General features: G+C 37.9%; 1 protein-coding gene across 1 annotated transcript; it reads left to right on the top strand.

Moving 5' to 3' along the window:
* Positions 1-604: 604 nt before the first annotated feature.
* On the top strand, positions 605-22,852 carry RHAG (Rh associated glycoprotein). Its single transcript, XM_045498500.1, has 10 exons — positions 605-831; positions 9,790-9,973; positions 10,572-10,722; positions 12,734-12,881; positions 12,986-13,152; positions 14,649-14,786; positions 15,377-15,498; positions 19,843-19,916; positions 20,292-20,365; positions 22,134-22,852. Exons 1-10 carry the CDS (start codon positions 675-677, stop codon positions 22,164-22,166), a joined length of 1,248 nt encoding a protein of 415 aa, XP_045354456.1. The 5' UTR covers positions 605-674; the 3' UTR covers positions 22,167-22,852.
* The last annotated feature ends 553 nt before the right edge of the window (positions 22,853-23,405 follow it).

Raw genomic sequence — 23,405 nt, 5'->3', positions numbered from 1 at the left:
GAGAGGGAGACACAGAATCTGAAACAGGCTCCAGGCTCTGAGCTGTCAGCCCAGAGCCCGACGCGGGGCTCGAATTCACAAACTGCGAGATCCTGACCTGAGCCAAAGTCGGACGCTCCACCAACAGAGCCACCCACGTGCCCCAAGCCTATTTATTTTTTAATGTCCTCATCAATATCATTTTGTGTGCTAGTGTTCTTAGCCCAAGACCAAATAAATTGCCACCTTATGTATGTTCCCTAATACTTTTATAACCACTATTATATTACCTGTTTTTATACAATCATTTGCTTATATTTCTGGAAGTTAATAGACCCATTCTATATTCTTTTAGTTCTATGTCTCCTACAGAGCCTAGCTCAGTGCCTGCCATACAATAAGCACTGAAGAAGTAAATAAGATTCTAGACACTTCTGTGCAAAAATCATTTCCTTCACCTGGCTTCTTCCAATCTACATTGTATGTTATTCAAACTAGCATTCAGAATAATCTGATTACAGAGCATAATTCTCCCCAAGAAGTGGGGGTGTTTTCATCAGTCTTGCCCATTTTTTTTTTCTTGCAACGTCATTGGAGTGAGTTGAACAGGCAGCCTGATTCCACACAGAGAGCAGTCTTATCAACCTCCCACAGCCTGTGAAGCCCTCAGTGTGCCTCTGTCCTTTTCCACAAACATGAAGCTCAAATTCCCTGTGGTGGCCATCGTCTTGGAGGTTGCCATGATTATTTTATTTGGATACTTTGTCGAGTATGAAACGGAGCAGATCAATCTCCAGCAACCCAACACCACCAACTCAACAAAAGTGGACAGATTTCTTGAGTTACATTCTTGTGAGTAGGCAATCTACTTCTTATTATACATTTTGGGGTTTTTAGAATGTGAACCCATTTGGGGGACTTAGAATGTGAACTCTTTGAATTCTGTAACCACTTGAGTGCCACATTGGAACACCCTATAGAACTTACGATACTTATGAGTGCTGAGGGTATTATTATAAGTTTGTGCTGAGGTATCTGGTCCATGGCAATGGTCTCTGTAGTTAATATGTTCGGATAGAATCTGAGACTATTAAAATATCAGCACAAGAAGGCAAAAATTAAAACAATTGGTCCATCTTTTGTGTTAACTATATCTGCTAAATGACATTAATTTTCCCTTAAATTGATCCCTAGTTTTGCAAGGTATAAAAATATCACCCACCACCCCACAAAACAACAACACAACAACAGAGTCAAAAGTAATTTTCAAGGAGAGAGTAGAAACAAAGTGAAGTATTGAGAAGGGAACATGGATTTCATGTGGGGGCCCTAAGCTATAAGAAGTGGTATTATCAATGGCATAGGAAGTAAAAGGATGTACTCTGGGTTTTATAATGCTCTAAAAGGAAAGTAATTTGTTCCTTAGCAATGGGAAGAAAGTGTGAGCGCCTAACATATCTTAAAAGCAGAATCCTTCCTCCGGAATGGTAGCTGATGAAAAGAAGGTATATAGTTTCAAGTTTGACAGGGAAGGTTATGAAATAGTTAATATAACGTTAATAACTACTGTTAACTGACTGCCTATTATGAGCCAGGCATATTCATTACATCATTAACCAGGCAGGGAGGTGATACTATATCCCTATTATATACATTGTATTTTTTTAATAAGGCACACATAAATTTTTTATTAATTTATTAATGATTAAATCTATTAATTTATTAAATGTTTAAAATAGTAGCAATGCTTATTAAAGTTCTATAGCATATGTCTAAGCTTTTTAAAGACTCTATGACATTCATTCCCTTATTGCTACATTTTTTGAGGAAGTTTATACAACAGGGAGTATTCTCATGCAGACATTATCACCTACTACTGCTAAATGACTCAGCCATATTACCGCCGGATAAAATACTTTGTGGAATAGCCCTAAAAGCTACATGATTATGGTTAAACATACATATTTTTTGTTCTACATTTTCTACATTTTTCCCTACATTTCAAGTTGACTCACACAAAATTTAGGTGACAGCGTAAGTCATTAGATAGAAGATTATTTAACGTTCACTTATTAAGAAACATTCAAGTCAGACCCTTAGGGGTACCTGCCTCGTACCGTGTGAATTGCACGAAGTGGGGGGATTCCAGTATGGGGAAGGCTCTGCTTCTGCATGAGGAACTCAACGTGTGTTACAACAGTTCTCAGATGCAGTGTGGCAAAAGTTATGAGTTTTTCACAAATAGGTGAAGCAGAATATTAATTTATATTTTAAGTAAAGTCAATTAGATATGAGTTTATTCATCGCTTGCATCCTGCTATGCTTTTCTGCATAGTGGGGCAATACATGGTGTCACACAGCCCATCCCAAGGCACAGCCACGGAAGTCTGTGGCACATCTGAATATCATGTTTCATGTCCTGAATGACTCCATAGACGCTCATTTGAGAAACAAGCTGCACTCTACGAATTTTTGGCCTTCATGGCTCCTGGCAAAGTATTGGTCACACTGCTGAAGCAAATAATTTGACAAGGAGTGAAGTTCTACTGTGACTGTCTGCTAATCCTCGTTAACATATAGACAGAGCAGAGAAAAGGAGAGTTTAAGGAGAAGGCCCTTTGAGGCCTGTCAACATTTTATTAGAGATTCTGCAGACACACATCTTTAATATCTATGGGACATTAAAGCCATGTCCATGATCGTTTTGTACTCTGTTATATTAAAATCCATTGGTCTCTCTTGCACTTTTTTTTTTGTTGTTGTTGTTTTTTTTTTTTTTTTTTTTTTAAATTTTTTTTTCAACATTTATTTATTTTTGGGACAGAGAGAGACAGAGCATGAACGGGGGAGGGGCAGAGAGAGAGGGAGACACAGAATCGGAAACAGGCTCCAGGCTCTGAGCCATCAGCCCAGAGCCCGACTCGGGGCTCGAACTCACGGACCGCGAGATCGTGACCTGGCTGAAGTCGGACGCTTAACCGACTGCGCCACCCAGGCGCCCCTTTTGTTGTTGTTTTGAGAGACAGAGAGACAGAACATGAGTGGGGGAGGGGCAGAGAGAGGGAGACACAGAATCTGAAGAAGGCTCCACGCTCTGAGCTGTCAGCACAGAGCCCGAAGAGGGGCTTAAACTCACGAACTCTGAGATCATGACCTGAGCTGAAGTCAGACGCTGAACCTTAACCGACTGAGCCACCCAGGTGCCCCTCTCTTGCACTTTCAGTAGAGCTTTTACCAAGGTGAGATCTTGTTATAGTGTGCATCAATCATTTGAAAAATACTCATTCACAGTTATGCAAATATTCCAAACATGGACATATTCCATCATATAATAACAGAAGAAGATACTTGTTAATATCACCAACAGTCTCACCAGAAAACCCTTGAGAACTATCAGGAAGCTGATAAGCTCATAGTGGCAGACACAAACTCTGAAATTCTAAATTTTTTTTAAGTCAAAATGTATTCCTGGCAACAAATACTGTTGATTCTTTTCACTGAAAGGACAGCCTCCTCTCATTCATTTTTTAGACGATGTCAATACCTGTCTGAAAAACCATACTTTATGTCAGTCTTTATTTCAAGTAAAAATAGAGTTCCATAAAAAAAAAAAAAAATGCTCATTCAGTTGGTACTCAAACAATAACAAAAGTGCCATTTTTCTGAGATGACCACATGTCTCAGCAGTGCTTTATGTACAATTAAATTTCAGCACACTCTCATACAGAATAGGAAAAGGACACGTAGAAGGAGTTTAGTAGTGAAATTAATAATTTTTGCTGCTTCATAAAAGAATTCCTAATTAAAACCTGTATTTTTGGGGTGCCTGCGTGGCTCAGTCAGTTGAGCATCTGATTCTTGATTTCACCTCAGGTCATGATGCCAGGGTCGGGGTCAAGTCCTCCACCCCCCCCCCCCCCACCCCTGTCAGGCTCCACTGAGTGTATGGCCTGCTTAGGATTCTGTCTCTCTCTTTCCCTCTCCCTCTCTCCCCCTCTTCCCTGCTCCCCTACTTGCACACTCTCGAAAGAAAGAAAGAAAGAAAGAAAGAAAGAAAGAAAGAAAGAAAGAAACCTACTTTTTTTCCTGCAAGTGAGTGGTCATTAAGAATACCATGAGGTATGGGGCGCCTGGGTGGCGCAGTCGGTTGAGCGTCCGACTTCAGCCAGGTCACCATCTCGCAGTCCGTGAGTTCGAGCCCCGCGTCAGGCTCTGGGCTGATGGCTCAGAGCCTGGAGCCTGTTTCCGATTCTGTGTCTCCCTCTCTCTCTGCCCCTCCCCCGTTCATGCTCTGTCTCTCTCTGTCCCAAAAATAAAATAAACGTTGAAAAAAAAAAATTAAAAAAAAAAAAAAAAAAAAAAAGAATACCATGAGGTGGGTGATGGGTATTGAGGAGGGCACATTTTGGGATGAGCACTGAGTGTTGTATGGAAACCAATTTGACAATAAATTTCATATATTGAAAAAAAAAAAAAAGAATACCATGAGAAGGGGTACCTGGGTAGCTCAGTCAGTTAGAGTCTGACTTCAGCTCAGGTCATGATCTCAGAGCTCATGAGTTCAAGCCCCACATCAGGCTCTGTGCTGACAGCTCAGAGCCGGAAGGCTGCTTCAGATTCTGTGTCTCCCTCTCTCTCTGTCCCACTCGTGCTCTGTCTCTCTTTGTCTATCAAAAACAAATAAACATTAATTTAAAAAAAAAAAAAATAAAAAAGAATCCCACGACAACCAGCACACTTTGATGCCACTGCTTTCACCCAGGCTAAAGTGCCTGTAGTTTTACGTATATTTATTCCACCTTCTCTGGAAATATTAGCACACACACACACAAAAAAAAACCAAATTACACTGTAGAATTATCATGAAAATAGTTTTCACCTCTCAGATTCCCTAAAAGTGTCTCCAAAACCCCCAGATGTCTGCAGATCACACTTTGGGAACCACTGAAGATATAGGTAAACTGACAAAGGATGTACACAGCACTAGACATTATTTTATGAATTTCAATACCAGTAATGGATTAAGTACAATGATTTATTTTTAAAAATCTACATTTAAGAATTTGTTTCTATATTTACTCAGATACTATTCAGTTCATTTATTACCAAAAGATTCAGCAAATCTAGATATGTTATAGGCAAAGAGTAACTAATTTGTGCAGTGTAAATGATTCCTAAAGAATTGCTTGCTGTTACTCTAAGTGTTACCTGGAATTGTTACTATTCCTGAATTAACATACTGTCTGTAGTTTGTAACCTAACAGTAAGATATCAGCCTCCAGTAGAACCCTGTGTGTTGCCTTTGATTGAATAGTTTTTGTGTACTGGAAAGGACTGGAAGCGATGGGCACAAATAAAACCCAAACCCTAGTAGTTAAATACCATTCCCCACTCAGAGGCGCACTGGAGAAATTGTTGGTTCAAGGTCAGGGTGAAGAAAGACAAGGTAAGCCAAGGGTGTAACAGCTAATGGGAGGATGCCAAAAGAACACAGGACCCTGTTTGAAGCAGCACCAACTAGACAAGTTGGGGATAAATAGAGAGTTAAAAATAATAATCAGATGGTAATAGTAACTCATTGAAATAAAGATAAAGGAGCCAATGAACCCATAGAAATATTCCCCAAAGCAGGTAAGGGGAGAAAGAGGAAACTCTTCCTCACAAAAGAATGCCAACTAATTAATACAAAAGGAATAATAGATATAGAAAATTATAATTTTAAAATTAAAAATGCAGTAATTGATTCCAGCAAGACTCTTCAAGGAATGCAAGAACCATTACGTAAAGTTACTGGAGAACACACATTTGAAAGAATTGCCCCACAGACTACTTATCCTTTACAGGGCATAAGGTACATTTATGGTGAAGAGATCTGGCAGAACAGTCTTAAACACGTGGTCAAATTTACCATCACCAATAATAGGACAAAATTTATGTGCCACCAGGTGTGGTACAATGGGAAGTACACAGCACTATCTGTAGAATATTCTTCCCAGAATATTTAGTCTCATTCTAATTATGGCGAAACAGTCCAACAAATCCAAATTGTGGGACATTCTATGTAAAAGACAGAACAACACCACCAATAAAAAGCATGTGGGAGAACCAATCAAAAAAAGAAAAATAAAGACACATGACAAACAAACAAACAAAAAAAATGAATGACAGTTGAATGGATAATGAGTTAAAAATCCTATAAAAGAACAATTTGGGTACAGTTGGGGAAATTTGAATATAGATACTGTATTAGATAATATTATTGTATTGATGTCATATTTCTTGGATGTGAGGATGGTGTTATGGTTATTTAGGAAATTCATGCTAAAGAGGTTGGGGGCAAAATGTCATCCTACTTTCAATTGGCTTAGGAAAATATATATATATATATATATATACATATATATATATATATATATATATAACATATATATATATATAACATATATATATAAAACATATATATAAAACATATATATATATATAAAACATATATATATATAAAATATATATATATATATATCTGATGAGAGAGAGAGAGAACAAATATAGAAAATAGGAACAACTGATAAATCTAGGTGAATAGTACATAGATGTTCATTGTACTATTTTTTTAAATATTTGAAATATGTGAAATTAAAATATTTGGGAGGTGGGGAGTAAAGATGCCACCCTAAGGATACCTTCTTCTCAGAAAAGATGAGTTCAGAATATAATCCCAGTGGTTCCAAGGACTGGAACTCTAGAAGAGCAAAAAAGTTACATGCCTGGCAAACACCATGCCAGCCCTTAACCGTTAAAAAACAAAACAAAACAAGAAAGCCACCAGTTCTAATTGGCCAGCTGAACAATTTTCACCACTTGATCGAGAAAAACAATTTTTCTGAATAAGGTCCTGATGGTCCCAGTCAGACAAATTCTCAATGGTCCTTACCAGTGATCCATTTATTCCTGCTTATCTGAGGCATTTGCTGAAAAGGTACAGGTGCCAGACTTTCTGCTGGGGTCTGTTAGCCACATCATGATTACTGCCTTCACACTTGGATTCACTTTCTCTTGAAAGAGTGCCTTATTGGCAGTGCTTGCTCAATACTCTATTTGAATAAATGGCATGCGAGCACACAGAATCACAAAACAAACACATAAGCAGAGAAAATAAAATAAGGGAGGGTATGCGCCATGTTATAGCTGTGACCAGTAACACTGTGCAGACGATCTGGTTCTCGAAGGGTATATAGAAGTTTGTCAGGTAAAGAAGTGTTGGGTTTGGGATGGAGAGGACAGTCGAGGCAACAGCCATATGTAGGAAATAGAAGGAAAGGAGGGATCTGATTCATTCATTTGGTGCTAGTGGTGGTAGAAAGTGAGTTGGAATCATCGGTTGTATTTTAAACATGTTGAGTTATCAGAGCTTGCAAGATATCCTAACACAAGATAAAGGTGGATGTAAAACAGAACAAAAATATCAGACATTGTCACATTTACTGGGGAGACAAAAATCACACTCTACTGAGAATATGTGATTCAGACAAGTCTTGGCAATTCTTAAAACCTGTTGGAAGACTTTACAAAAGTTCAATCTCCTTTTCTTCTACAGAGAATACTTTATTCCTTTGATGGCCTTCTTACAACATAGAACTAATCTCATGGCCCTCCCTCCAGTCCCCACCCACAAAATCTTAGAGCAGGATAAAAGGTAATACATAATCCTAATTGTTTATAGCTCTTTCTTATCCATACTTTTCATACAAAATCATGATGTCATGAGTTTTCACAACTTTGTGAGCTCTCTAATAGCAACTTAAATAATAGATGAGGTTCTTAAGCCCCCTTGTGGCGAAAAGCAAGAATAAGCTTTGAGGGGAAAAAAAAACATCTGAGCACACAGTTAATACATATGGTCACTTAATACTTCAAAAACCAAACAGGTTCATGTTAGTTGACCATTGCCCATCAACAGGTCTTGTAAAGCCCCAATCCCAAAGTTGTCTGGGTATATATGAGATGAGGGTGGTCAGCCAAAAGGCTGGCATAGGTGAAATAGTCATCAATCTGCCTTATCCAACTAGGACTGCACAGCATTCTTCTCTCTGGTGCAGGCTACCCCAGGAAAAGGCTGTGACCTTGACAAGAATATTTTCCAGAGAGAATTGAGAGCTTAAGACTCTCATGTAGCAGGACTCCCTACATCCAGGGAAATGGAAAAAATAAGTTATCCATTTCTAAAGGAGGTATCTGGGCAGCGTATCACAGCATATCCTACAGCAGACAAACCTGAGTGTCATCGTCTCCCAACCTCAAACACACTGTCTCCTGAACCTAATGGTAGGACAGAGGTAGAAAGAGCCAAAGGGTAGTAACATGTCTCTGAGAGCCTGGAAGGCCAACACTCTGCCTTCATTATTTTTCTGTTAATCCCTACAGTGCTCAATGCATAAAGGAATTGGTGGAGTCAGGCCTGGATTCAAATTTTAAGCCCACCCTTCAGACGAATTAATTGGATTCTAACATCAGTTTCCTCTGAGATATATTTTTTAGGAATGTCCTCTCTCATGCCTATTTTCACTTAAACCCCTGGCCACAATGATTAATATTAATCCAACATTTAAATGTTTTCTTTTTGTCTCTCTGTTTTTATATTTGTGCCCAATTTGACCTCAGTTTGCTTTGTGTATCTATTAGGTTGAACCACAAGAAATTGCCAATACTTTAATCATTTTCATTGATAATTTTAATGCAAAAATCTCCATTTCATGGGATTCAACCAAATGCATGTCTAGCTAATGAAGCTATCCCTTTCTTGAGGGAAAAGCCTATGTTTCTACTATCTCATATTTGATCATATGTTTTATTTGTTTTTGATCCTATGTTTTATTTATATAGTGCTCTACTGCACACTCCTTCCTACACAGGTTATCTCACACAGAGTTCCTCTGTGAAACAGGGCCTTTTCAGTATTGCAGATGAAAATACTGAAGCTCAGAGAGAGTAAGTGACTTGCCCAAGGTCACACAATCATGTAATAGAACTGGGGGACCTTAGCTTACATTTCCAAACACTAAGTAAAGTATTTGCTCCTCGAGAGGATACAGCATTTTCTTTTTGCTTTGGCTTAGAAAGTGCTAACAAAGACATTATCATACTGGACTTCAACAATAATCTGGTACTATTATACAGATTTGATCATTGGAGACTGAAGCTCATTCATTTAGTCATTATTGCCTCTTATCTTATAGGCAGATTTTTTTGCCAAATCCTGGAGAGCAAAAGATGAATATGTTCTAATCCCTTCAGTCAAGAAACTCAAAATCTGGTGCAGGATATAAACACCTCATCAAGGAACTCTTACAGGGTGATGCATGCCAAATATATGCTAACACAGTGTGGCAAATGTTAAAGTTGAAGTATGTACAGAATGCTGTGTGGAAGAGGAAATATTAGTTTTCCCTGGGAGTACTAGGAAGGTCTGCAAGAGGGGGTGATGTTTGCATTGTCTGTGCAAAGTTTTCCTCAGGTAGAAAGGAATGGAAAACTCTTCAGGGAGAGGATGAAAGGCACACGGGTATGAGAGCACATAGTATTCCAAGAAAAACTTGAATAGTTACCCAAGGTCTCATGATTGGTAAGGAGCCAAGCTGGCACTGAGACCCAGCCTTTGGCTGCCCGGTTAATGGCGTCTCTTTGCAGTGTTTTACATAAAGGATGTAAAATTTAATAAATGGGGTATTTCACGATGTTAACATTTTCTTAGTTGTCCCTTAACGCAGAATTTTTTTCCGCTACTTTTTTTTTTTTTTTTTTTTTTTTTTGCAGTGTTCCAAGATGTACATGTAATGATATTTGTTGGGTTTGGCTTCCTCATGACCTTCCTGAAAAATTATGGCTTCAGTAGTGTGGGCATCAATCTACTCATTGCTGCTTTGGGCCTCCAATGGGGCACTTTTATGTGGGGGATCGTGCACAACCATGGAGAGAAAATTCACATTGGAATCAAAAAGTGAGCATCCCTTATTTTTCAACCATTGTGTTTTCAGAGCAATTGTTTCTCTGCTTAGTCTCTTGTCAGTAAGCCTCTGAACCAGCTGGCACATTGTCCCCCTTAGACAAGAGAAGAATATTGAGATCCTAGGATGCAAATCAACACCTTGCTGTACTGAGCAGGGTCATACATTCGTGTCTATATCTTCTCCAGTTTGACTTTAAAGATAAAATAAATCCCCTTTCATAAAAACATTATTCCTTCCATCTCAGCTACAGGGGGCAAAAATCCTCCATTAGCTACTTTTTTATATTTACATTTTGAAAGGTAAACACTGTAGAAAGTAATTCATTTATCAGATCAACAAAAATAAAGGAAAACCTCAGTGAGATCAAGAACAGGTAGGTCAAAATAAAGGAAACATTGGAACAGCTAGAGAGCATGGAAGATGGAAAGTGGAGTGTGTGAAAGGGTGCCTGGGAGGAGTGCCTGATGGGAAGCAGTAGGGGAGCGGGGCTTGCACTCTGGATAAAATGGTGCTATAGTAAATCCCAACTCTCAGTTTTATGTTGGGTGTGCCTTATTCTTCAATGTATTCTTTCCTTTTTTCCCTTAGCATGATAAATGGAGACCTCAGTACAGCCACAGTCTTGATTTCTTTTGGAGCTGTCCTGGGAAAAATAAGTCCAACTCAAATGCTGGCCATGACAATACTAGAAATTGCTGCCTTTGTTGGCAATGAATATCTGGTTGGTGAGATATTTAAGGTAAGGATTAGAGGATTTATACTTACTAGCTTTGGACATCAGTTCTGGTTACACCTAATGGATGTCCACTCTACATAGGGACAAACATCAGTGAGCATGATAGCACAGCAAGTATAATTACACCCATCACTTATTCAAGTGCCTATCATAAACCAGGAGTCTCATCAACATTGCCTCATTTCACTGTCACCGCCACACTATAACCTGGGTATTATTAATAGTTACAAATTACAACTAATCATCACAGATACTGAAAAACTGTCCCAAATATGGATTTAAACCCAGATTTTTCTAACTCCACAACTCTATTTATTACATTATATTTCCTATCAATGATCAATTCCTATTTATATTTCAACTACTAGGTGACCTTGGCCTTCCTAAGACTTTTGTTAAAGCCTAAATTTTTCCCCTACCTTTAAAAGCTCATTGATTCCCCCTAAGAACACTCAATAGAATACTTCTGGGCACTCTCCGGTACTGAACATTTAATTCAACAGCAAATAATTTTTTAAATTTTTATTTAAATTCCAGTTAGTTAGGGTGGCTCAGTTGGTTGAGCGTCTGACTCTTGATTTTGACTCAGGTCATGGAATCAAGCCCTGTGTCAGGCTTTGCACTGTGCATGGAACCTGTTTAGGAATCTCTGTCTCTTTTCCTCCCTCTCCTCCCTCCCCTGCTCGTGCTCTCTCTCTCTCTCTCCCTAAAATAAAAACAACAACAACAAAAACCACAAAACAAAACTCCAGTTGTTTAACATATAGTATAATTTTAGTTCCAGGTATACAATATAGTGATTCAACACTTCTGTACAACACCTGGCGCTCATCAGAAAATGCTCTTCTTAATCCCCATCAGTTATTTAACCCATCCCCCCCATCCAACTCCCCTCTCAACAGAAAATATTTTTGACAACTTTCCAGGTGTCATGTGATTGTGATGACAGACAAAACAGTGAAGGTCCCTGTCTTTATAGGGTTTACAGTCCAGTGAGAGAGACAGACATCAAATAGATAATCATGCATGACCCACTCACCTATAGGCACGTGCATACACACACACACACGTATACACAAATATTATTATAAATTGCAATACATGCTATGAAAAATAAGTAGAGGGGGCTATGGGAGAGCATAACTGGAAGACCTAATTTAGATAGTGGAATCAAGGAAGACCTCTCTGAGGAAGTGACAGTTAAACTGGACCTAAAAGGTACATAGGAGTTTATCAACTATGAAAGTCTTACATAAATTAATAAATGTGTATCATTTTCCTACCTTAATTGTACTTAATAAACATAATAAGAGCTAACCAGCAGGTTTGGCACTCTAAACTTTCCCTCTAGGAACAGGAGAACATAGAAAACTTGGTCAAATTCATACAGTGTCCTCAAGAGGGAACTAAATAGATTGCTTCAAGTGAATCTTGGACCTTATCTGGCTTTCATGTCATCATATAACAGAGTGAAAACATATGGGAAAGACTCAGGCTTTTTTAAAGCTTCAAGTCTTTGAATTACAATGAAATGAGCTTTAACTGTAATGTCAAATGAATGTAAAAACCTTCTGTGTTTTTTTTTAAACAAGTGCAGTGCATAGTTATTTCACTAAGAATTCCCTAACCTGGAGAAGTAACCTAAAATGAATGGAGTGTCCACAAAGACCTACCACTTTACAAACATGGTCTCACTAAGTCTCACCATAGCTATATTAGCTGGGTAATATTACCCACTTTACAGAAGCAGAGATCCAGAGAAATATGGTAATTTGTCTAAAGTCACATCGCAAGGAAGTACCTGACCTAGGATTGAAAGTCAGTTCTGCGTGTCTCCAAAGCCTGTATTTTTTTTTAATTTCATTATCCTGTTTTATCCTCCTTTCTTTGACTTATATTTTCTTTTAATTTTTTTTAAATTATTGTTTAACCAATGAAGCAGTCCTTTCATCGACTTTCCTCCCAAAGTGAGACTCAATCTCACCTCTAATAACGTGCATGTTTTGGTCCTCAGGCCTCTGACATCGGAGCATCAATGACCATCCATGCTTTTGGGGCATACTTTGGCTTGGCGGTAGCAGGCATCCTATATCAGCCAAGCTTGAGAAAGGGGCACGAGATGGAGAAGTCTGCGTACCACTCAGATCTGTTTGCCATGATTGGTGAGTAGAGGTGGACTCGCCTGATTCAGTTCCCAAGGCAAACTGCCTCCCTGCGACTGTCTTCCATTTCCAGAATTAATATCCCTTTTTGTGGTTTCCTGCAGGGACTCTTTTCCTGTGGATGTTTTGGCCCAGCTTTAATTCAGTCATCGCTGAAACTGGAGAGAAACAGTACATGGCCATCGTAAATACATACTTCTCTCTTGTCGCCTGTGTGCTCACAGCCTATGCATTTTCCAGCCTTGTTGAAAAGAGAGGCAGGCTTGATATGGTAAGGGCAGATCAACCACCATGGAAGTTTCGCTAAGTGATGTTGACGATTGCTTGGATGCGCAAGTCATGTCTGCATCGCTGCTGGGCCGCCGCAGGAAATCACAACACGGCAAACCTTGCAGAATATTTTGAAAAGAACACGCATTTGTTTCTTCATCAAATTTGTGTTGTGTCAAATCAAAAAAACTGTCCTCAAGGAACTGACAGTCTATTAGGGAATATAGTCATGCAAAAATCAAAGATTTGAGACATATTTCTTTAATGATAGAGTTGACTGTCTCCAAGGTCTTAGAAAATTTTCCTTAGAAACAGGACTTGCCAAAAGTAGAAAAAGAGAATGAGGGAGGAGGAGGGTGCAAGTTGATTCTGTTTTCCTAAGCTGCATATGTCCCTCTCAAAGGAACAACAACTAATGACAAGGTAGGATCCTGAGTAGGACCCTGGAAAAGGAAAAGGACACTAATGGGAATATTGGTGAAATTTAAATAAGACTTTTAATAGTACTCTATCAGTGCTAATTTCCTGGTTTCATGATTATGTAAGATGTTAACATTAGGGGAAACTGGGTGAGGGATATATGGAAACTGCAGTACTTTTGCAACTATTACATGAGTCTAAAATTACTTCAAAACAAAACATTTTTTAAGATCCTCCCAAGTTGGTCTCTTGAGTTTTTGACCTATGAGCTAGAGAAATGTCAGTCAAGGAGTAATCTGCACATCAGCGGCTCTTCTTTTCCAGCCTCAGGGAAGAAAAGGATATTGTAATTTCTTCAGGCATAGCTAAGGACATGGATTTCGATGCTGTACAAATTGTTTAATGAACGAAAATTAAAAACAAAAACAAAGAAAAAAAACACACACGCACAGTGCAGTCCTGCTCTTTTAAAACACCGATGAACTTTTCTCCTTAGGCAGATCAGCGAGAAGATAATCTTTCTGATGAATTCTGATAAAAGGAAATTGGTCACTCTTTCCACCATATTTAAAGGTTCTCAGCACGGTGACACGTGTGAAAGCTGTTGTCTTTCATGTACAATGTGCACATTTTGGTGTCTCTATATTCCTTGAGTGTTGGAATATCATGGACTCCGCAAAGCACACAGCAACCACAGACCTCTTTTGGTTCATGATAACCACAGATGCATCCCCCAAACTGAATAAATAGATATAACACTGCTAGAATAATTGCACTACACTCCCAAGCCTCCCACTACAACCTCTTTTGTTTTTCCTCAAGTCCCTCCCCAAACTTGTCTCACTAACCAGATCACTCAGGCACTACCAAGGAACCCCAGCAAGAAAGATATCAAACAGCTGCTTGGAAGAAAGGCCTTCTGTAGTTACAAAGTACCCTATTTTTAGAAAAGAATCCATAGCCCTTTGAACTGAAGAATGTGCCATGGACTCCATCCAACCCTGGATACATTCCTTCATTCCTTCTGAAGTCTCCTTTGTTCAGCTCACTCCATTCGTGTTTCTGTGCTCCATGCAGGTTCACATTCAGAATGCAACCCTTGCTGGAGGAGTTGCTGTGGGCACCTGTGCGGACATGAAGATCCACCCATATGGTTCTATGATCATTGGGAGCATTGCAGGAATTGTCTCTGTGTTTGGGTTCAAGTTCCTGACTGTAAGTATGACAAGTGCTCTTAGTCAGACTTTGATCTGCACCATCATCTTCTGACATCCCACCAATAGAGAAAAGCTGGGAAAATTCCTTTCATCAGCATCTCTCCTTATTTCAGGGTCATTTCCCTTCCTGTCAGAAATACCACTCACATTTCCGTGTACAATGGTTTCTGCTGTCCTCTGACTTCTTCTGTGTACCAGGAAAGAATTTGATATCAATTATTTATAAATTAGTGTGAATTGAATGTTAAGTACTTGTGTTACTTTCCTCAGGGCAGTTCCATTCAAGTTTTTGTTGTTGATGACGTTTGTTTGTTTTTGCATAATGAAGTACTGTGTCCTTTGAAGGGGATTTTGGATATCAGTAGGTAAGAAGGAGGAAAAGTTGAAATCACTCACTTCAAATCCATCTACTAAAAACTGACATGAGTAGTTTTGCCACCAATGTATTCAGACTCTTTGACTTAAGTGGGATTTAGATATGGATGGCAAACTGGGCTATAGTAACATTTTCCTGCCTTGTCACTGCCTTCAGTTATAAAACTCTGTATGTCTAACAAAATAACAAACTTCCTCTTTTTACAATTTTAGCCATTTTTTACCACTAAACTGAGGATCCATGATACATGTGGTGTTCATAACCTGCATGGCTTACCTGGTGTGGTAGGAGGCCTCGCAAGCATTGTGGCGATAGCCTTGGGAGCATCTAAGACGTGAGTTAAAGAATGGGTTTTCCTGCATCCTGAGGTTGATGATTTTTTTTTTTTTGCTTTTGGTTTTGGTTTTGGTTATCTGTTTATTTTGAGAGAGAGAGTGAGCAGGGGGAGGGCACAGAGAGAGACAGACAGAGGGAGAGAGAGAATCCCAAGCAGACTCTGTGCTGTCAGTGCAGAGCCTGACTTGGGACTTGACTTCACGAACCATGAGATCATGACCTGAGCCAAAATCAAGAGTCAGACACTTAACTGACTGAGCCACCCAGGTTTTCCAGGTCTGATGTTTTATCTCACTCTTGGAGGAATCTGGTAATGAGACAGCTTTTACTTTACCAATCCAGTCCACAGTTCGTAAGTATTGTCCTTACTGAAGCAAAAGAGACACAATTGAGAGAATAGAATTGTAAGGGAAGATGGTCTTAACTTAATGTTATTAACCTTGGTTGGTTGGTTGGTTGGTTGTTTTTACTTAACAGTGTTATTTTAAATTTTTCTACCATAGGCAAGTGTCTTCTAGCAAATTTGGCAATTTGATAATCACAGTCAGAATATAGTAGGCTTGCTCTTTTAGTTGCTCTCACCAAAATGAAGGAGGGGGCATCTGTGATGAGCTGAGCTGCCATTTCATATAATCAACACATAGAAGAATGAATTCACATAATGTAGAAAGCAGCTGGATCTGGAGAATCAGGAAGACTGGCACATGGCTCAGGCTTTGCTATTGACTAATTATGGGGCCTTACAACTCACTCAGCCTCTGTGGTTCTCAATTTCCTCTTCTATAAAATGAGAGAATCATAATATTTAGTCTCTAAGATCTCTTCAACTCTAAACAGACCTAGATTCTTCCCAAAAGGGGCATAGGGTTTAAATGGCTGGAGGAAGAACAATTATCAGTCAAATCCAAGACAGTAAAAGTGATGTCATAAGCCATCAGTTGTAACTTTTAGTCAACAAGATTGGAACAGTTTGATATGAATATTATCGATGCAAAACAGGTAGGAAGATCACACAGTCCAGATCACTCAGAGATTAAGTAAGGAAGAATCAAAATGCTCGATTTTTAAAGCCAATTGAAAGCATGAAGATAAGGTGAATATGTTTGAAAATGTATCAAAGTGACTCCTGACTAGAGCTGAATAATTTGAAAAGAAAAATTTCTTTAATTTTAACAGATTAAAATTCAACTCTGTTGAGACCAGTAATGACAAATATTTGAAAAATTAGTTTAATCACATTTACTACTCAACAGAAATTTGCTTCTACTTTCATGTGTATAGTTGACCCCTTTCTTCTGTTTGTTTTCTTTTTTTGCCCCTTTTGAAAATTTGGAGAACAACCCCAGAATTATCCATATTTTTTTGCAGCTCTCTCCAGGACCTAACATCTGTGGAGACTAAATGCAAACATATTTTAATGCAAATCAAACACGATAAACGCATGAGTCCATGAGCTCAACTCCTAAATGCTCTAGTGTGTAAACACTGCAAACACTCTTAAGATGTCGCTCATGATTAGACATAAAGGAATTCTTGAGCATCATGCTTGTACCAGTTCCATGGATGTAACAAAACAAGACTATCTGGCTCTCACAGGCTGAGTCTTGCTGGGTGGCCAAATTTGGGGAAGGTTCCATGGTTGAGAGTCTAGTGCTTCGGTATTCAGGTTTGGCAACCACTTCTCAATGTACTCAGGGGGATTTGGTGGGGGGGGGGGGTGGGCGGAGAGGGGAAAGCGGAGGGGTTGGATGATGAGCCTTGGAAGGTCTATTCACATGGGTGAAATCCACATACATCTTTCCTGGGTGAAATTCACATACATCTCACACACCAGACAAAATATTTTGGCCAAGACCCAAGACTGTTTACTCAGATGTTTCTATTCAGAATATTAAAATGCAAATCAGGTTTCTTGGTAAGCATTGAATAAGAAGTAAGTATTCTTAATGTTTATTTACTTTTGAGAGAGAGAGAGAGAGAGACCAAGCATGAGTGAGGTAAGGGCAGAGAGAGAGGGAGACACAGAATCTGAAGCAGGCTCCAGGGTCCATGCTGTCAGCACAGAGCCTGATGTGGGGCTCGAACTCACGAACTGTGAGATTAGACCTGAGCTGAAGTTGGATGCTTAGCCAACTGAGCCACCCAGGTGTCCCAGAAGTAAGTATTCTTAAGGGACATCTGCGAACATTATGGCAGCCTAATTCTAATAATGCTCTTAATGTTTATTTTCCAAGCCCATGTAATCTTGGAAATCTTTTCATCAAAAAATATTTTTTAATACCTTGGAAAAGATTTTGGCAAGTTCTGATAAAATTAACAGGCAGTTTACAAAAGAAAAACATCAAATGAATAAATATATATTAAATATTCAACCTCACTAGTAATCAAAGAAATGCAAATTAACACAAATTACTAATTTTTCAATTACCAAATTGAAAGATTAAATGAATGATGATACTGAATGGCGGCTAAAGTAGTATAATGGGGATTTTAATTATGCATTTTTCTATTTGGAAAAGCCCTTAAGAAGTATATAAATTTTTACTAATAATTTCATTTTACTAATAACTTCATTTCTAATTATTTTAGGGAAATTATTGGACAAATTCATAAGCATTTCATAAGAGGATGTGTTCTCATGGTATTTTTAAAAATATGAAACATTGGAAACAACCCAAGTATCTAAACTATAGAGCTATAATTACAGTACATTTTTACAGTGTAGTACTTGGTAGCGATTGAAATTATGATCCAGGTCTACATTTACTAACATCAAAGGGCACTGAAGATTTAATGGCAAAATCAGTTTTATTTTTTTTTAAGTTTATTTATTTATTTTGAGAGAGAGAGAGCATTCACACACACATGTGAGCAGGGAAGGGGCAGAGTGAGAGGGAGAGAAGAATCCCAAGCAGGCTCACTGCTGTCAGAAGGGAGCCCAACATGGGGCTTGATTCCATGAATTGTGAAATCATGACCTGAGCTGAAATCCAGAGTTGGATACTTAATAGACTGAGCAACCCAAGTGTCCTGGGAAAATCAATATTACAACATGATTGCATTTTGTAAAAATATATGTTTATATTTTACATTTTTATTGTGACTAAGATTTGAGGGAAATTAAATTTTTTTCTTCATTTTCTGGATTAATGGTTTCTCATGTTTTTACAATGGTCTCATATTTTTACAATGGTCATGTTTTTTTTTTTATATATAGTAGAAAAAATTTAAACACTTCAAATGAAGAGAAAAAACAAAATCTGAGTTTAGTGCCTTCTGTCCTTTGGATGATGATGAAACACCAAGATACTCTCACTTTCCAAATGTTTACTTTCCCATAAACACTCATTCAGTCCTTCAACAGCTATTTATGAATTGCCTGCTAAGAGTGAGGTACTGTGCTAAAAGGATATTCACACTCCTCGTCCTTTTGTCACTCATATAACAACCTTATGCACTTCAATAGCTTTTTATTACATTCTTCCATTCCCAAAAATTATGAGGTATTTTTTTTACTAATTTTATTTTAAGGTAACTACATCTAAGATGACTTACAGAGTTTTTTTTTTTTTTTTTTTTTTTACTGTATTCAATGAGTTGTCTCTACGATATATGCTAAAATTAACTTTTCTGATTTTATTGATTTTTTTCAAACTTTTCTTTTTTAGTTTATTTATTTTGAGGGAGGGAGGGAGAGAGAAAGAGAGAAAGAGAGAAAAAGAAGGGGAAGCACAGAGATAGAAGGAAAGAGAGAATCCTAAGCAGGCTCCTTGATGTCAGCACTGAGCCCAATGAGGGATTCCAACTCACCAACCATGAGATCATTACCTGAGCTGAAACCAAGAGTTAGATCTTAACCCACTGAGCCATCCAGGAGCCCCTGATTATTGATTTTTTAAATTTAATTACAATTGTTTCTTTTGGGATGAGGTGGGGAAAGATGGAAACTCATGTTGTACATTATTCCATCTTCAGTGCCTAAAAGAGAATATGGCACAGAGTGAGTACTCAATAAATATTTGTTGAATGAATTGGATTGAGGATCAAAACCTGGTACTATATTTTTAGAAAATATTAAACTCTTTCTAAGTTAGATCTTTCCATCCCTCCTAAAGGGAAAGGTAATTTTTCTTATGTGCTTATAAGGACTTTTTAACATTGCTCAAGAATTTCAAAGAAAATGAAAATAGGAAATAAAAAAAAAATTGTAACAAACATTTGTTTGCTGGTGTAATGCTGCCCTCTGGCCTGAAGATGGCTAGCATCCATTCCCTCAGGAAATGAGATTTGCTAGTTGATAGCCTGGAAAAAACAACATTCTTCTTTTCTTTTGTCTTCCTAGGTCTACCATGGCCATGCAGGCAGCTGCTCTAGGTTCTTCCATTGGAACGGCAGTTGTTGGAGGGCTGATCACAGGTTAAGATGAAAAGAAAACACTCCCATGTACCTCATTCTATCCGCACAATAGACAATAAACATATCGAGTGGTAAATTTGAAAATGTTCTAAACTCTGACAGTAAAGTAATCGTGGATCATATAAGCTCAAGGGGATGATTGTATAACTATATATATATATATATATATATATATATATATATACATTTAAGATTTTATTTTTTTCAATAATCTTTACACCCAGCCTGGAGCTCAAACTCAATCCTGAGACTCAGAGTCTCTACTGACAGGTAGAGCCAGGCAGGTGCCCCTTATCTCACTATTTTTATTACCTATGCAAATAGGTTTTCCTCTTCAGCATCATAATGTGACTTTTTTTCTCCCTCTTCTCACAGGTTTAATTCTCAAGTTCATTGTCCGTGGACAACCATCTGAGAGGAACTTCTTTGATGATTCTGTTTATTGGGAGGTACTGAACAGTGTTCTTTTTTTTCTTTTTTTTTAATTTAAACTTGAGGTAGTTAACACACAGTACAATATTGGTTTCAGAAGAAGAATTCAGTGATTCATCACTTACATACAACACCCAGTGCTCATCACAAGTGCTCTCCTTAATGCCCATCACCCATCTAGCCCATTTCCCACCCACCTTCCTGCAAAAACCCTTAGTTTGTTCTTTATCCTTAAGAGTCTTTTATGGTTTGTTTCCTTTTCTTCTCTTCCCCTCTCCCTAACTGCCCTCACCTTCCCATAGTTCCATGCTGCCTCAATGGATAGGGCATGTGACCCTTGATCAAGGGCTTGTGAGTCCAAGCTCCACATTGAGCAGAGGTCTCATTTACCAAACAAAGAAGTCAACCAGATTTAATATAACTTAAAAAAAAATGCATGTTGTTTCTTCATTATTTAATTGTGGAACCTGTTTTTAAGAAATCAAGAATTTACCCTCTTAGGAAGACTTACACACACAAGTTTTATTCCTAAATGTGATGATCCAATGATTGGATAACTGAAGTTTGTTTGTTTTTTTAAATTTTTTTTTTTACTGTTTATTTATTTTTGAGACAGAGAGAGACAGAGCATGAACGGGGGAGGGTCAGAGAGAGAGGGAGACACAGAATCTGAAACAGGCTCCAGGCTCTGAGCTGTCAGCACAGAGCCCGACACAGGGCTCGAACTTACTGACTGCGAGATCATGACCTGAGCCGAAGTCAGACCCCTAACAGACTGAGCCACCCAGGCGCCCCTGGATAACTGAAGTTTATCCCAAAGGTTTAATGAAAACTATGGTGGGGTTTACATTTCTTACTTTTTTCTTCACAAAAGTTGATATTTTGAGTAAGATACCAGGAAGATGAGTTTTGGTTTCCACTATTGGTTAAATTGCCTGAAAATCTTTAATAGTAGGATTTTTGAGACTCCCAAAATGCTGCTTTTAGGAAGAATCAACCAAATTTAGACTTTCCTTCTTGATTTCTTCCTCATGGAATTCAGGAATCAAATCTAGGAAAGCTATCTTGCTCCCTGCTACAGTGTTCTAATTAAGGATGTAAGTGATGACTATATTAGTGAACGTTTTGTTCAACAGAAGCCTAAATGTCTGTCTGGCATCCTTTTGATAAAATTGGATAAACTGCCTATTTATAGAGAGAAGTTGAGACAATGTGTCCAGGCAGATAAAATCAGAAGTTATGGTCTTTTCTGAAGCAGAAAGGACATGAAGAAAAGACAGAATATAGTTGGCCAATATCCTTTGCTCCTCTGAGAGCAGTAAAAAGCTCCTCATAAAAATAATACGAATCCTGAACAGTGGCATTAGATTCTATACCATATATAAGAGTGGTCAAAAGCAGGTAGAATATGGAAGGTCAAAGAATCTCATGAGAGGTTTTACGAATAACAAAACATCAGCCCCCTTCTATCCTCCAGTGTCTACTCATTACTCCATTCACATTTCCCCCAAATTATTTCCTGCAAAGCTGAAGAGTGATAGATATTTTGATGTGTTCAGTGGGACTTTCAGGGATAACAGGTTTGGGAAAAAGAATGCAGTCAGGGTGAGTGGGATAAATGTTTTTGTTCTTTTATTTTTCCCCAATGCAAACAATTTTTATCCCCAATTCTTTGTAAGCTTGGATAATAATTACAGAATATACCTCTGTTTCAGTACTAACCTCTGAGAGCCCAAAGTGAAAGAAATTAGTGCCCTAACCTTGTTTTCTTTAAATGTTCTCAAGGTCAGCAAACAAGACAATCATCAGCACATGTGACAAACACAACCATCCGGAACCTAAAGACCAAACACCTCCTGTGCCCCAGCTTCCTTTTCCATTATCTAGAATTGTGTTTAAATTTTTTAAAAGGCAGAATCCAACGAGAACGTTGAACAGAATGGATAGGTCCTGAGCCCCAAATGTCCACTGTAAAAATTCTTCACACAGACTGGTGCTATCTCTTGATACTCAATGATTGTTTAGTTGGAAGGATGTGGCTTATGAAACAGATGTTCAAATGGATTCTCTTTAGGACTCCCAGACTACTTCTGCCAGTGGGTTGGTATAGGGTGAAATTCCATGTATACTCTTGTATATATTTTTTTCCAATAGAGGTAAATTTACAAAGAAATCAAGACACTCTGATTATGTAAGATTCTTAGTATGCATACTATGTCTTCAATCCCAAAATTGTAAAACTGAAGCCAATAATATAATATATAATAAATCTATATAAGAAATATGAAAGAAAAGTATTGTGTAAAGCAAGAATATAATTGTTTTGGTGGTGCTTTCTTGATTTAAAAATAGTCTAGTTAGTAATGTTATGTCTTTGCTGAATTCTTGTCCTAAATTCCTTTTGCATGTTTACTATTTGCAACAAGAGCTCAAATGCTATCTGACCAAAGTCTATTTTGTATAAAATTCCAATAAATTAAATGTTATTTTATTATAAATTAAAACATTGTCTTTGGCTCTCCTTTCTTAGGTGTTTGGAATTCATTTTAGTAACAAGCACACACACACACGCACACACACTCTCCTCATATTTAATCCATATTCAATTCAAATAAATTATTACTATATATTTACTATAAAATAATCAAGTTAATGTCTCATATTATAGGGTAGTTTTTAAAGAACTAAGTTTTAGAAAAGGTAACTTACATAGTCATATAAAACCATTTTTCTTTATAGGCTTTTTAAGATTTTCCTTCTATTTCTGGAGTCCTGGAATCTTCTCAAAATGTGTCTTAGTATCAGGGAGGAAATAAGCCCCTGGCATAATTAACAAAACCTCAGTTACTAGGTACTAGAACTTAAAACTTACAAGTAACAGTGAATTAATTAATATTTTATTCCACGGGACAAATAGTATAGTTTATTTATAGATCCTAAATATTTTAGGTGACTTTTTCAAAATGTACATCCAAGTCTCTTTCACATGGGTTTTTGAAGTGTGCTTACGTTATAAAGTCCACTATCTCCACTCTTACTGATCATCACAAGGAATCA

This window comes from Leopardus geoffroyi, chromosome B2 (genome assembly GCF_018350155.1).
Source record: "Leopardus geoffroyi isolate Oge1 chromosome B2, O.geoffroyi_Oge1_pat1.0, whole genome shotgun sequence".
Classification (NCBI taxonomy): domain Eukaryota; kingdom Metazoa; phylum Chordata; class Mammalia; order Carnivora; family Felidae; genus Leopardus; species Leopardus geoffroyi.
Note: the sequence above shows the minus strand (reverse complement) of the source record. Positions and strands in the feature narration are given on the sequence as shown.